General features: G+C 46.4%; 1 protein-coding gene across 1 annotated transcript; it reads left to right on the top strand.

The window, feature by feature from the left end:
* The first annotated feature begins 55 nt into the window (after positions 1 to 55).
* Positions 56 to 3,939, top strand: LOC112119361 (peptidyl-prolyl cis-trans isomerase A). The gene is made up of 5 exons (XM_024217989.3): positions 56 to 209; positions 2,351 to 2,381; positions 2,529 to 2,617; positions 2,926 to 3,098; positions 3,602 to 3,939. The coding sequence occupies exons 1-5, from the start codon at positions 138 to 140 to the stop codon at positions 3,735 to 3,737; spliced, it is 501 nt and encodes a 166-aa protein (XP_024073757.2). The 5' UTR covers positions 56 to 137; the 3' UTR covers positions 3,738 to 3,939.
* Positions 3,940 to 14,471: the final 10,532 nt, after the last annotated feature.

The following is a 14,471-nucleotide window of genomic DNA, read 5'->3' as shown; positions in this document are numbered from 1 at the left end:
GCAGCGGCCTGCGGGTGGGCGGGCGGAGCGGCAAGTATATAAACTCGGGGGGCGACCGCTCTCTTTCCGCTGCGCCGCACCCGCTGTTGAGGAGGAGTTGCTGCCGCCCAAGGCCCCCCCCTCTCACGCGACGCGCCATGGCCGCCAACCCCATCGTGTTCTTCGATGTCGCCGCCAACGATGAGCCGTTGGGGCGCGTCACCTTCGAGGTACTTGGGAGTAGGGAGGTCCCGCGAGGGGTCCGGCGGCGCCATTTCCTGGCAAGGGCACGAGCACGAGGCCATTTTGGGCGGGAGGGGGGCGCGCGCGCGGCGAAGGGAGCCGGCCGGCAGCGCGCGCGGGCGGTCTCGCGGGAGCGAGCGCGCGCCTCGTGGCCCCTGTGGGCTCCACGTGGCTGAGGCAGCCTGGGGCGCGACGAGCTGTCCCCAGGGACTGGGGGGAAGCCGGGAGCGCTCCTCGCCCCCGGAGGGAGGTTGCCCCGAAGGCGGCATGCGCTGCCGGCCCCACCCCGCGCCGTATCGGCCGGGATCGTAGCGGCGGCCCCCCCCCCTCCCCCGCCTTCTCCTCTGCAGTGAGGCCGTTGCGTTGGGGGCGGCGCTCGCCTCTCTCCGGAATCCGCATCGCCGCGCTGGGCAGCTGCCCAGCGGGCCCGGGCTTTGGCTTGCTCGCTAAACGCTTCGGACTGCGGGCTTCCAGGCGGCTTCGGAATGTGCTGTAGTTGCTGGGGCTCGAAGCTGCTCATACACTCGCAGACCTCGCCCTTGATCAAGAGCTCATGGTCGCTAATTAGCCCCACGCTGTAATCGAAGCCCCCTCACGCTGCTGTCGCTCTCCAGACAAAGTCCCTCTCCAGGCCCTGCATCTCTAAAGCCCTGTTAGCGGCGGAAGGGATGTGCTTCATGCCGGAGTGAGATTCTCCGAGCCGTCATCTTGCCTCGGGTACTTCTTTTGAAGGCGAAGATCTGCTCTAGTCCCCAAGCTCTTAATCTTGAATCTATTCACTTTACTGGTAATAGTTAAATCAGAAATCATGGCATGGCGGTTATAGTACTTTGAACCCAAGGACTGCATGCTAAACTGCCTGCTTGTATAACTGCCCCTCATTTTGGGTCAGAAACCTCAAATTGTGAGCTTTCTCAAGCTCAGGTGTGAAAAGGATAGCAAGCTTTATTGATGCAGACATTCCTTTTTCTAACATGTAAGGGCTTGTATGGTATGGAGCAGAGAGCAAATGCCTAACAGTGCTGGGAGGGGTGTGTGAAGACCACTAATTCTCTGCAGCAAGCAACAGAGGGTCCTGTGGCACCTTTAAGACTAACAGAAGTATTGGAGCATAAGCTTTTGTGGGTGAATGCCCACTTCATCAGATGCAAGTAATGGAAACTTCCGGAGCAGGTATAAATCTTTGTAGCAGTACCTTTCATCAGGGCAACAAAGCACCCTGTAGTTTTTAAGCAAACCAGAGTTCAGACTGTCAGTAAGTGCTCTGACAATTGTACTCAATTAATCATTTGGTGTGTGTTTGCCAAACTCAAGGTTAATAGTAAGCTCATCACCAAGAGAGTTACATAAATCAGATTCTTGACTCCTTGGTATGCTTGTCATATAGCAAAACCTGTGTCCCAGTGGTTGAGAATAAGCTTTGAGCAAGACTTTCTAACTGGTCTCATTAACCACTCAAATAACTTTCCTTTTGGAACATAAAGGCTTCTCCTATGAACAGGTGTGTAAGTGCATAAACTGTAGTCAACAGACAGTGCATTCTTTGTCCAGGGACTCCATTTTGTCTGAGTCCCTCTGACACAGTCCAGTCTGACAGAAAGAATAGTGGAAACCCACTGCTGCTTCCCGCACACTACTGTACCAGGAAATGAGCTTGGCTTAATAACCCTTCTAACAAGGTTGCAGTTGGACCAAGTGTATGCTTAGTTTTGTATGAGACAATCAGCTTCATAAAAGATGATACAGAATCTTGTGAATGAATTTAATAATGGAGTCTAATCCTTGTTCCAGCTGCCAGGTTCTGCTCATATAAGGAGGAGCTGGTGGCAAAAGCCATGGAACATGATCTCTGAGGGAAGTAAAGCATGGCTTGCAGAATCCTGGATTGCATTTAAAGAAACAATTTCAACACCATGTAGACTTCTGTCATGGGTTTCGAGTGATGGAATATGGGTTTCGAGTGATGGAATGTAGCCATAGCACAACTTGTATTCAACAAACTACAGCTACTGCAAGATTCTCCCATAAATCGTTATGTTGTAGTATGCTGAGTTGTTTCTCCTGTTTTAGTAGTTGGCAAACACTCTTTAAGCAAAATGACTTAACTGACTCTTTTCTTCTTCTACAGCTGTTTGCAGACAAGGTTCCAAAGACAGCAGGTTTGTGAAAACCACTCAAGTTCATGGAGACTGCATTGCAGTCTTCAGTTTACTTTTATTAACAATAAGTTTGAAATTTTCACCCAGAGGCTTGCCAATGGGTGTTCCTATAAATTCCATCTAGTAATGACTGTCTTGCATTGACAGAAAACTTCCGTGCCCTGACCACTGGGGAGAGAGGATTTGGTTACAAGGGGTCCTGCTTTCACAGGATCATTCCTGGATTCATGTGCCAGGTATGAGTCACTGACTTTCTTACTACTTGGTTATGGCCTCTTTCAGTAGTTTTGTTGCAGCGCCTATACTTTGAAACAAAAGTGATTCTGCAATTTTATAGGACAGTCTTGCTTAGGGGTTCAAGACTGACAGTAAACAGACCAGAAGGCTGTCACTAGCCTTCAGGTTTTGTGCCTGATTGAGTAAAGGGGTGGCTTTGACTGTACTGGTAGCTTGAGCAGCAGTCTTGTATAGATTAGAAGTCTGCCTGACCGATTAGAAGGGTGGGCATCGCTGTGTTTCACTTCCAGTGCTTGCTTTTTTGCAGGGTGGTGACTTTACATGTCATAATGGAACTGGTGGTAAATCCATTTATGGTGAGAAGTTTGCTGATGAGAACTTCATCCTGAAGCACACAGGTCCTGGCATTTTGTCTATGGCAAATGCTGGCCCCAACACAAATGGATCCCAGTTCTTCATCTGCACGGCTAAGACTGAGTGGTAAGTACTGTTGGAATCTGTACTCTTCATTCATCTCTGAATTTACTCATCACCACCTCTTTAGGGTTTTATTAACTTTGCCATAGCCCTCTAATACATTGTCTAATAATTCTAGCGTAGTGTGGCCTGTTCAACAAAATGTTCCTGTGATCCTGATCAATGTACATAATGAAACCTCAAGCAATTCTGGTCTCAAGGTTTCTATGTAGTGAGGCTTCATTGAGCCCTAAACTACAGTTGCTGTAACAGTGCCCAGAAGCAAGTGTATAATTCCCCAGATCCTCTCGTATCTGAGGGTAATACTTCCTGTCTGGTGGCTCATCTCTCACTTTTCCATTGAGCATGATGGGAGGCTGGTAATTTCTATAGCAAAAACTGCATACTAACAAGGTTGCTGATTATACAAGCTTCCTGAAATCAGTGGTTTAATACAGTAGGTCACAAACAAGTCAGACTGGTGCTTCTCAGCAACATGATCCCATAAAACGTGTGTTTTATCTTAGGTTGGATGGGAAGCATGTTGTCTTTGGCCGTGTCAAAGATGGGATGAAGGTGGTGGAGGCAATGTCTGGCCTTGGATCAAGAGAGGGCAAAACAAAGAAGAAGGTCACCATTGCTAACTGTGGGCAGCTGTCATAAAATTCCTTTCTGTCTTAACCAACCATTCCTTCTGTAGCTGGGGCTAACATACCATGGTGTTTAGCCCCTTGTAATTCTTGTGTTCCTGACTTACTGCTGCATTTCTATTGGGTTTCATTTCCCTTATCTTCACAAGTCTAGCTGCACTGCAGAGTTAAGTTTATGATTATGAAATTAAATAAATAAAACAAGCTAAACCACATGAGTTTTCTTTTTTTATAAGGAAATCTGCTTGGGGCATTTGTGTAGCAATCATGTATTTTCTTAAGAGTGGCAAGAAATCCCCTTCTCTGAAGAAGCATAGATTGGCTACTACCATTATGTAGTATCAGTGGCTAGGTTTCTAAAACTGTCCTACAGGGATTCCTTTAGGGAAATCCCTAGATTAAAACTGTTTTGGAAGCCTCTGTAGCTTAGTGTTGATGACCTGTCCCAGCAGCATGGGAGTTAGTGGATGCCTGCCAATTGAATACTCTTAAGGCCACTACAGAATGAATGGCTGAGCAGGGTTTTTAATGGTAAAATGTGACTAGAAACAACCACTGATAGTAAAACTCCTATTTAGTTAATTTGGTGCAGGGTAAGGTCCTAAGTGCTTAGATGCCTATTAGCAAAAGCCCTATTCTGTGTTTCGGAAACACAGCACAATGAGACACTGGGCAGGTTGACACTACAGCTGGGATCAACGCTCTGAGATCAATCCACCAGCTGTTGATTTAGCAGGTCTAGTAAAGACCCACCAAATCAACTGTAGATCGCCCTCCAGTCAACCCTTTATACTCTACCCCTGAGAAGAAAAGTAAGGTAAGTCGACTGGAGATTTTTCTCCTATTGACCCCAGCGGTAACTCGACCTAAGGTACGTTGACTCCAGCTATGTTATTCATGTAGTGTAGGTTGACTTAGCCACTGAGTAGTTCATCTGCAAGCACTGCAATTTCTTAAATTTACCACTACTGCTCCTTGCAGTGTCCAGGCCAGGGGTGGCCAAACTTTTTGAGCCACATATGACAATCTTCAGAAGCTCAAGAGCTGGGGCATGCCTGCCAGGGTTGGGGAGAATGTGCCTCCCTGACTTTTTTTTAATTTTATTTTTGGCACTAGGGTTTGCTGGCTCTGCTCAGTCACATGGTGTGGCCAGGTCACCTCCCTGGAGCTGCAGCTGTGGGGAGAGGCAGTGGCAAACACTGGGGAGCTGCAGGGAGGGGTTGCTGAGGGATGGGAGGAGGGGCATGCTGCCGGGGGGGGGGGGGGGGGGGGCGGCGTGTAGATCCCAAGCTGTTGGATGAGGGGTAGGCTGAACCTTTAAATTGTACTCCCCATTCTCAGCAGGTACCAATTGTGTCTGGCACGAACTTCTAGTCCCACCACTCTGCAGAAGCCCTAAGCTCCCCCTGCAGTCTGGTAGGCAGAGAATGTGCAGTGGGGGCTCAGAGCTGCATTTTAACTGTGAAAGAGCTGCATGTGGTTAGCCAGCTGTGGCTTGGCCACCCCTGATTGAGGCTCCCTGGAGGCCTCCTGTCAGTACTAATCTACCAGAGCACTTACATTCAAAGCAGAGTATAAAACACTAAATGAAACACAATTGGAGAGGGCTTCCCTGGTGTGGCTAAAGAAATCTAATGAAAATGTGATTTATGCATTGCATAGTCTCCAGCATCAATGTGTTCAGTTAGCCTTGTGATCATCAAACTAATCAATAATTCCAAGAGACAATGGCATAATGTCCCATAAAACAAATCTTACCCAAGTAAATGCTGACATTTAATGCCAGCAGTGGAACTGCAATGTTACATATCCAGTGTTGTGATCCCTTGATGCATGGCATGGTGGTCTTAGTATGTTGTATCTCTGCCCAATGCCATGCTACTAGTCATCTGTCAGTAGCTGTATGTATTGGTATTTAAGGTGTCTGTGGCATTAACACTAAAAGTAATCCTGCTTTCTAGAGGCACAGTATAGTGTGACTCTAAAGTAACTAATTTGAAATTAATAGCTGTTGCCAACAATAGCAACTCCACATAAAGATCTTGCATTAATACCATCGCTGTTTAGCTATTGAATAGTCTTCCTAAACTACTTGGCCTTTTTAGGCCAATAAAGATCTTTATTGATATGTTCATAGCTACACAGTAGAATCACATTACTTTAAAAAGCAACAGAGTCCTGTGGCACCTTTTATAGACAGACTATTGGAACATAAGCTTTTGTGGGTGAATGCCCACTTTGTCAGATGCATGCAGATCCAGACTAACATGGCTCCCCCTCTGATACTTGACATTACTTTAAGTTAACAGATGATGCAGGCAGTAGGTGGGTCTACTTGCATCAGCCTTGTGGTATCTCCATATTATAAAATGGAAATTGAGGGCTGGGAGTCAAGTGGGGGTAAAGAGATGTAGAGGAAGCAGGAGAAATACTCTTCTCAAGGGCTGTCTCTTCTGTTGCAAAGAGAAGTACATAGTGATCTCTTCCTCCCTTCCCCAAGTCTCTTGGTACTGTAGCTGATTTGAAAAGGTACAAGTAATGTCTGCAATGGAAAGCTGCTCTTCCTACCTTCCATTTTCTTTTGGCACAAACTTGTGCCTGGCTTTAGCAACTAACACTTGCTGACAGTGGTTCTTGTTGCTGCATGACACATCTGTTTCTGGAGAGCTGGGAAGGCACTAGAGGCAGCTCCTTGTTCACAGCTGTTACACACTGAAGAGCCTGAATGCTAAGAGCCTAATCAGTTGGAAATAAGTGCTCTCCTAGCTACCTGTGGAGGAGGCTGCTCTCCTAGTAGGAGAAGGAATGAGCAAGTGAAAGGGAACAGTAGAGGCATAGCCCTGAGCAACGGTGGGGTGTTGAGGATGTATGGCAGAAAAGCTGGGTGGAGTCTGCAAGATACACAGACAGAAGTATACTTCCTCTTTATGAAGGAAAGGGGGGGAGGGGGGAACAGTAAATGTATCATTCCCTTCAGTCTTGCTTCTGAGAGGCTGCAGGGGTGAATGGAAACACCCTGCACTGGCTCATGTCCTTCAGAACTGACTGAATTGGCATAGGCTTATCCCCCATTAGTCAACATCTAAACAGCTATTTGGAGAAGGGTACCAGCAGGAGCACCAGCACTAGTCATCTGACTCCTAGTGCCACACCACCTTAACACCAAATGCATCAGCTCTAAATGCCTAGTATAAATAACTGGATCAGCTGCCTAAACTCAAACTAGGCTGGGAAGCAGTTTGAAGAACTTGCCTGCTTTATAATAGTACCTGTCACCAAAAGCGTTCTCATTGATTCTTAAATCAGTCTGTGGTTACTGGCTTCCTTTTGGATGCCCAAACAGCCAGATGGCAAAACTATTGCCATTTGATTGGCCTGAATGTTGCACACCATTCTGTCAGTTTGCCACTTTAAAAATCAACATTATAGAAAATCAATGTAGCACATTAACTCATGTCAAAATTGCAGTGGTCATGTAGCAGTGTCGGTCCAAGAATATTCAAGACCAAGTGGGTGAGGCAATCTCTTTTATTGGGCTGACTTCTGTTGGTGAGATGAGCTGCACAGAACACTTATTTGGGCCTCAAAAATATAACTTTGAGTGGGGGCTTAACCTAATGGGGTCCCATTGGATCTGTTCTTTGGCCCTATACTGTTCCATGTCTTTATCAGTGATTTGGGGGGAAATCCTGGTAAAAATTGTGATGACATAAAACTTGGTGGAGTGCTAAATAATGACAGGTCAGCTTTAGAGATTGCCTGGGTAAGCTACGCACATTTGAACGCCACTTTTTAATACAGCTAAATGTAAAGCTGTACATCTAAATACCAAGGTTTTAGGTCATACTTACAGGATGGGAACTGTGTGTTGGAAAGCTGAGGTTCAGAAAAGATTTAGGTTGTGGTGGATAATCACCTGAATATAAGCTCACAGCGCCATGCAGTGGTTAAGAAGAAATGTGATCCTTGGGTGCATAACCAAGATAATATTGAATTATGACAATGCAGTGTCCATGAGACCTTTTGTGGGATACTGTGTCCAGTTCTGGTCAGCTTTAAAAAGATTGTTGATAGACTGAATCATTCTTTGAGCTCTTTCCAAACTCTGGAAAACCTGCCAGTGAGAGACTAGAGAAGCTCAAACTATTTGATCCAAGAAAAGGTTGAGGCAACTTGATCAGTCTATAGATACCTAGGTGGGGAAGAGATTGCTGCTAGCAGAGTGCTTTTTAATTAGCAGACAAAGGCAGAACAAGATCCAGTGGCTGAAGACTGAAGGTAAAATAGTTTCAAACTAGAAATGAAGTGCAGATTTTTAATAGGGTAACTAACCTAGGGGTGTGAATTCTCCATCACTTAATGTCTTTCTAAAATATATGCTCTAGAGAGCAACTAGGAATTGTACCTGATGCAAGAATTGCAGTGAAAATCTCTGGCCTGTTATGAAGGAGGCCCTACTCCAGGGGTTCTCAAACTGGGGGTTGGGGTTGTGAGCTGTCAACTTCCACCCCAAGCCCTGCTTTGCCTCCAGCATTTATAATGGTGTTAAATACATTAAAAAAGTGTTTTTAATTTATAAGGGGGGTCGCACTCACAGGCTTGCTATGTGAAAGGGGTCACCAATACAAAAGTTTGAGAGCCACTGCCCTACTCATTATGCTCTCTTAACATACGTGACTATTAATCTGGAGCTCCACTCTGACTCCCTTTGAATTTAGAGTCCTGTTCATGGTTGGTTTGGGACACGCAGAGCCCTCTGTGGGACTGGGCATGCTTACCTAAGGAATGCCTTTCTCTCTGTCGCCATTACCTCCCATAATGGGTACATTCCAGTGGAATGAGGAGACAGTTGAGGCCCATGAGTGTAGGAGACAGATCTTAACCTTGGTCCAGCTCTTGGGAATGGAACTCACCTTGCCAGAGGGGGGAAAAAAATCTCTCCCTAGATAATTTATTTAGCACATAGACACACATCACACAAGCAAACACATACCCTAAAACCTAATTCAACTGTTCCTTTTGCAGGCTGGAAAAAAGTGTTTCTATTTTAAAATTCTTGTGAGGAATTGAGATCTTTGGGTGATAGGAGCTATGTGTAGTCACTTAGTTCAATACAGCCGTGCTTCCTTCAGATTCCCTTGATCTTTGTGCTCTAAGTTTATTCATTTTTCCCAGGTAACTTACTCTCTAGGTTTGTTTTCTACCTCCTTCACTCTGCCCAAGTTTTCAATTTGGCCAGTTCCCTCCTCTCTGCTCCAGTGTTTGGATATCAACGGCATGAACCATTTCTTGACTTCACTGATCCCTCCTCCCCTGCCCCACATGATGATTCCTCGCCAGTGAGATCACATTTTGCTAAACACTCACCCATCCACACTCCTTCTGCAGAGCTTCTGTGCCCCTGGTTCCCTGTTTGTGTTAGGATTTTCCTGTGGGTGGCCAGTCATGCCATGCTGTGGTGCAATATCTTGCATGGCTGCTTTTCCTGCACAGGGTAGTGTTCTGTTTTTTGGGTTTTTTTAATGGCCTTTTTTTAATGTTGAGTGAGCAGAGCAAAGGATTTTGGGTAATTGTTTTTTTTGTTTTTGTACCAGCTACAGCACTTTCTTAGGATTTGCAAAGGTGGCACCCTAGGCACTGACTTATTTCCTAAATAAAGCATCAGTGACCAAATTTGCATTCCTTTTCTCATGCATCACTTCTATCGTGGAGCACCAGGTTCCATCTTAGCAATTTAGCATTAGTCCTTTACATTTGATGCAACCACGTAAGTGGTGAGTGTAACAGATATTGCAACCCCGTGCAGTATTTTGGGGGACCATTGTATTACATTTGAGTGGCATACATATGATTGTGTTCTACTGGATGATTAAAGAGCTACTTACAGGAATGAAAACAGTAGGGCGTGGTTGTTCCTGAGATTGTAAACAACTCCAGAGATGTTCCACCTCCTGAGTGGTTTGCATATGCTGATTCAGACTGGGTTTTCTAGAAACAAAGAACATTCTTTTGTTATAAAAGGCTGAGTTGAAACTGACGTTGGGGTTTTCCTGTTGAGTCAACAAACTGACCGGTCTTCAGGTTCTATGGGGACCCCAAGCCTTGCTGCAGAGGGTTGGAAAGACTGACAATTATCACAGCCCTATATTGGCGTTGGGGTGGCCTCAGGTAAGCTTTTAGTAAGGTCGGGAATGTGTTGTGTTTTTTTTTTTTTTTGTTTTTTTTTAATATGTTCTCCTTCAAGTCATTGTACATATATACATTCCACTGCAGGCGTATGTATGCCCACTGCACTTAAGTCGAAGTGTTTTGTCAGCAGTATCAGTAGGCAGTGTTCGTGCCTCTTCTCTCCTTGTGCTCTCAGATGAGGGCATGAAATGGGCATGGTCGCTGCCTCCCTCTCAATTCCTTCTCACTGCCCAGGGTGACAGTTGGAATTCCCTTTAGCTATTGCTTCTGTTAGCCAGCCTTCCATACTTTTAATGTGTGTAGTTTAGTAGTTTCCCTGGGAGACTAGTATGAATAAATTCCCTATCACAGGTAGGTACAACAGTTGTTTGATCTGTATAGGTGAGGGACAAATGCCCCAATTGCACCTCTTTTCCACACCAGGACTAAAACGGAGAGAAACACGATAGTGAATTCCTTCAGACACGTTTTCTTGGGCCAACATGAGTGGTCAATCAAGGAGAACATTCTCCTCCAGATTTTCCAACACTGGGGATATCTAATAATAGATTTGTCTGTGATCAATCTGAACAACACGGCAAGAGATTTTGCTCCAGGCTGGGTTCCATCCCAGATGTTTTTCTTCTTTCATGGTCCAGTCATCATTTATATGCATTTCCTCCAGTTCCTCTCATTCCAAGGGTAGTCAGGAAGCTGAAACGAGACAAAGCATCGTTAGTCCTTATTGCACCAGCCTCACCAGGACAGTATTTGTTCATGGATCTGCATCAGCTCTCTGTCCAGTCGTCAATAACTTTACCATTAGTCAAGGATCATCTGTCCCAGAGCCAGGGCAAGTCTGAATCCCAACCTCAAATCTCTTCACTTTAAGGCATGGATGATTTCTGGGTGAATACTAGTACTCCTGAGAGGTTCAGAACATACTGGTCAGCAGCAGAACTGAGTCCACTAGAGCCATGTACACCATGAAATGGAAAAGATTTTCATTTGGGTGCAATCTCAGCATTTTATCACATGGAGATTGCACATGCCCTGAACTATATTTTACACCTGAAATCGTCAGGCCTTTCATTCACTAAGTGTGAGTTCATCTGGCTTCTATTTCTGCACTACATTCCCCCCAGTGGATGGATTTTCCATCTTTTCTCTTTTTCTCATTTTTTGAAAGGCCCGATGAATGTTTACCCTCCTGTGTCTCTAGAAGGAGAGCTTCAGGCTCTCCTAGCTGACCCTGCTTTCACAGGCATCCCCAAGGACAAGGTTTCCCTTAGGGCTCACCCTACATTTATGCCTAGGAAGTGTCAGTGTTCCATCGAAGCCAACGATTAATCTTCCAGTGTTTTTTCTAAAAACTGCATTCATTTAAAATTGAGGAAATACTTCACGCTTTGGATATTCGTAGATCCCCCCCCCTTTCGGGCCCCCCCCCCCCCCCCCCCCCCCGGCTTTTTGTAGCCCGTGCTGAGAGAATTAAGGGTCAAACAATGTCATTTCAGCAAATCGCACATTGAATTTCTGACTGCATTAAGCTTAGCTACAACCTTGCAAAAGTCTCTCCGCTGTGAATAATGGCTCAGTCCGCAGCATCAGCTTTTCTCAGCAATATTCCAAGAGCTGATATCTGCAAGGCAGTAACATCCATGTGTACCTTTTCTACTCATGCCATCACTCAAATCTCTGTTTGTCAGAAGCTGGGAATGGCCGACGGGGGATGATTACCTATTCTGTTAATTCCTTCTGCAGCACCTGGCATTGGACACTGTCAGAAGACAGGATACTGGGCTAGATGGACCTTTGGTCTGACCCTGTATGGCTGTTCTTATGACGATACCAACTTTGGCAAATGAGTGTTAGAGTATTTGTTCAGGTGATCCAAAGTCTCTCCACCTGTACGGGACGGGGATATTGCAGTGTATGGCAGGGGGCTGTGAAGCCTTAAACCCCTGAACAGAAGGGGTTTGGGACAAGAGTCCCTGCCCAGATTCAGGTGACTGCTGCAGACCTCAGACCTTACCGGGCACTCCTTTAGTGGCCCATGAAGGAGGAATATGGGTGAAGTTACCCTGAAACCGTTGTAGGAGGTGATCAGTGTATACAGTATAATGTCCAAAATGGCAGGGCTGTAGATTTCTGAAGGCCCACACCATTGCTAGACATTCAGTTGTCTCATGGTTTTTCTCTTGAGACCAGTAGTGACATCCCTTAGCATTCTTTCTGCCATCTCTTGGGGCGCTGGGTGCAGCTGATTCCACACGTCATCCATTCCCCTGGTTATATTGAGCTTTCAGGAGTCTCCAAGACCTTTGGATAATGAAACTTTAATAGTTCTGGGTCCCATCAGCAGGGATGTTGTCCACCAGTGTCCCCCTGACCTTGTCCATCGTAACTGGGGATTGTAAAAGTTCGGTGAATTTATCAGGCCTTAGTTTATATAATAAGCTGCTAAAATGAGGCCCATACCAGGTAGAGGAGGCTTTGAATGCCCAGGTGTTTCTGAGAACTCTGGAGCTTGTTAGTCAAATGACTCTGATTTTATTCACATGCTCCTGCTTATGGGTTTGAAGCAACTTGCCCGCATTCCTCTCTGCGCCCTGCAGCTGAAGATCTTGGTGTTGCCTTGCTGCACTGCTTGTTTACAGCACTGGAGGCTAGTCCTCTGCTTGGTGCACAGGTACATCATGGGCAGAGACACTGCAAGCTTCCCTCATACCATTCTGCCAATGTGTTTCAGCCGTGCCCTGGGGGTGGAGAGAGGGCATCTATGTGGAGTTCAAATGAGCAGAAACCCAAGTGTGTATCCTTAAATCCAAACCATGGCAAGAACATCCATGCTGCAGCGTCACGTCAAACCTGAGCCCCTGTGCTCAGCCATTCTCCCAGACACCCAAAGATACTACAGCCATTGTGTCGGCCTTTGCGCCCTGGTTAGGCCAGCCAGCCCACTGTTATACAGACCTGTGCTTAACCAAGATCTGCTTGCTAGGGACTGTTCCTAGGGAATGGATTTATTCCAAGGGATTCTTGCTGGGAAGGAGTGCCACTCAGCGGGGATGGCAATACTGCTGGGCAATTCTAGAGGGTTTCCGGATTCTCTGATACCATCTGGGCAAGATTCTTACTCCTAGGTCTTCACTCATTAGAGTGAGCAACTCTGCGAGTTCTTACATCTTCCTTGTCTTGGAGAGCCGTAGTGCTAGAGGCTGGTGCAAACCATGCCCTCAGCTGGCTCTTGTGTGCCACTCCCATAAGGGTCAGTTGGCAAAAGAACTATACCGGATACTGAGCTTCTTCACTGGTGAGTAAAGCCTGAATCAGCGAAAAGTGAGTCAGCGAGGCGTTGCTCCTGGACTTGGCCCCCTCTGGCAGAACCAGCGTGGCTGCTTCCCCACTGTAGCAGCCAGCACCTCCCCAGTGAAAGAAAAAGTTGGCTACTTCCTAACATGCCCCAGACTCCGGGCAGCTCCTCTTTGAGGCCTCTGCATGCGTGGGATCACTGATTCCAGACAGCAGTATGTGCATGGCCAGCTGCTCTGTGCTGAATCTGCTAATGCACAGGGAGTCAGAGTAATGTTCAGCATACCTGAGCCATCTGAATGCATTCTCTTTTAGTGCTCATCCCCCATGTCCTTCACTTCCATCCCTTATTCACAATGCCTGTGCCATGGCGGGATTGTCCCTGTTTCACAGATGGGGATACTGAGGCACAGAGTCCAAAATCACGCATCAGAGCACAGGCCCCTTTGCCCACACTGCTACCTGTAGGAAATACTGTCCTTGGATCTAGGTCTGATTGTTTCTAGCCATCTCCGAAAGATGCTTCACACTAACAGGCTGTGCTGCTTTGGCAGCCTACAAGGCTGTAGTTTGGAATTCCAGAGGTGTGATGGGAACTGAACAGATGCCATAGACTCTGGTGAGGGTGAGTCACCAAGGGCAGGGTCGCCCCCAGGCGGCAGTGGTAGAGGCTGCTCCGCCTTCTGTTGCAATTTCATCTTGGCCATCTGTCAAAAGGTTTCAAAGCTCAGTGCCCAGATTCCTGTCTTGCAATGGGCCTGGGATGACTGGGGGAAGGGGGTGTATGAAGAAGGGGGTGGGGGGGAAGGTATGAAATCAGGCAACTTAATTAGAATCATAGAATATCAGGGTTGGAAGGGACCTCAGGAGGTCATCTAGTCCAACCCCCTGCTCAAAGCAGGACCAACACCAACTAACTCATCCCAACCAGGGCTTTGTCAAGCCTGACCTTAAAAACCTCTAAGGAAGGAGGTTCCACCACCTCCCTAGGTAACCCCTTCCAGTGCTTCACCATTCTCCTAGTGAATGTGAAAAAGTTTTTTCTAATATCCAACCTAAACCTCCCCTACTGCAACTTGAGACCATTACTCCTTGTTCTGTCATCTGGTAGCACTGAGAACAGTCTAGATCCATCCTCTTTGGAACCCCCTTTCAGGTAATTTAAAGTAGCTATCAAATCCCCCCTCATTCTTCTCTTCTGCAGACTAAATAATCGTAGTTCTCTCAGCCTCTCCTCATAAGTCATGTGCTCCAGCCCCCTAAT

The sequence above is a fragment of the Terrapene carolina genome, unplaced genomic scaffold (assembly GCF_002925995.2).
Source record: "Terrapene carolina triunguis isolate 2854851 unplaced genomic scaffold, T_m_triunguis-2.0 Scaffold51, whole genome shotgun sequence".
Taxonomy (NCBI): domain Eukaryota; kingdom Metazoa; phylum Chordata; order Testudines; family Emydidae; genus Terrapene; species Terrapene triunguis.
Note: the sequence above shows the minus strand (reverse complement) of the source record. Positions and strands in the feature narration are given on the sequence as shown.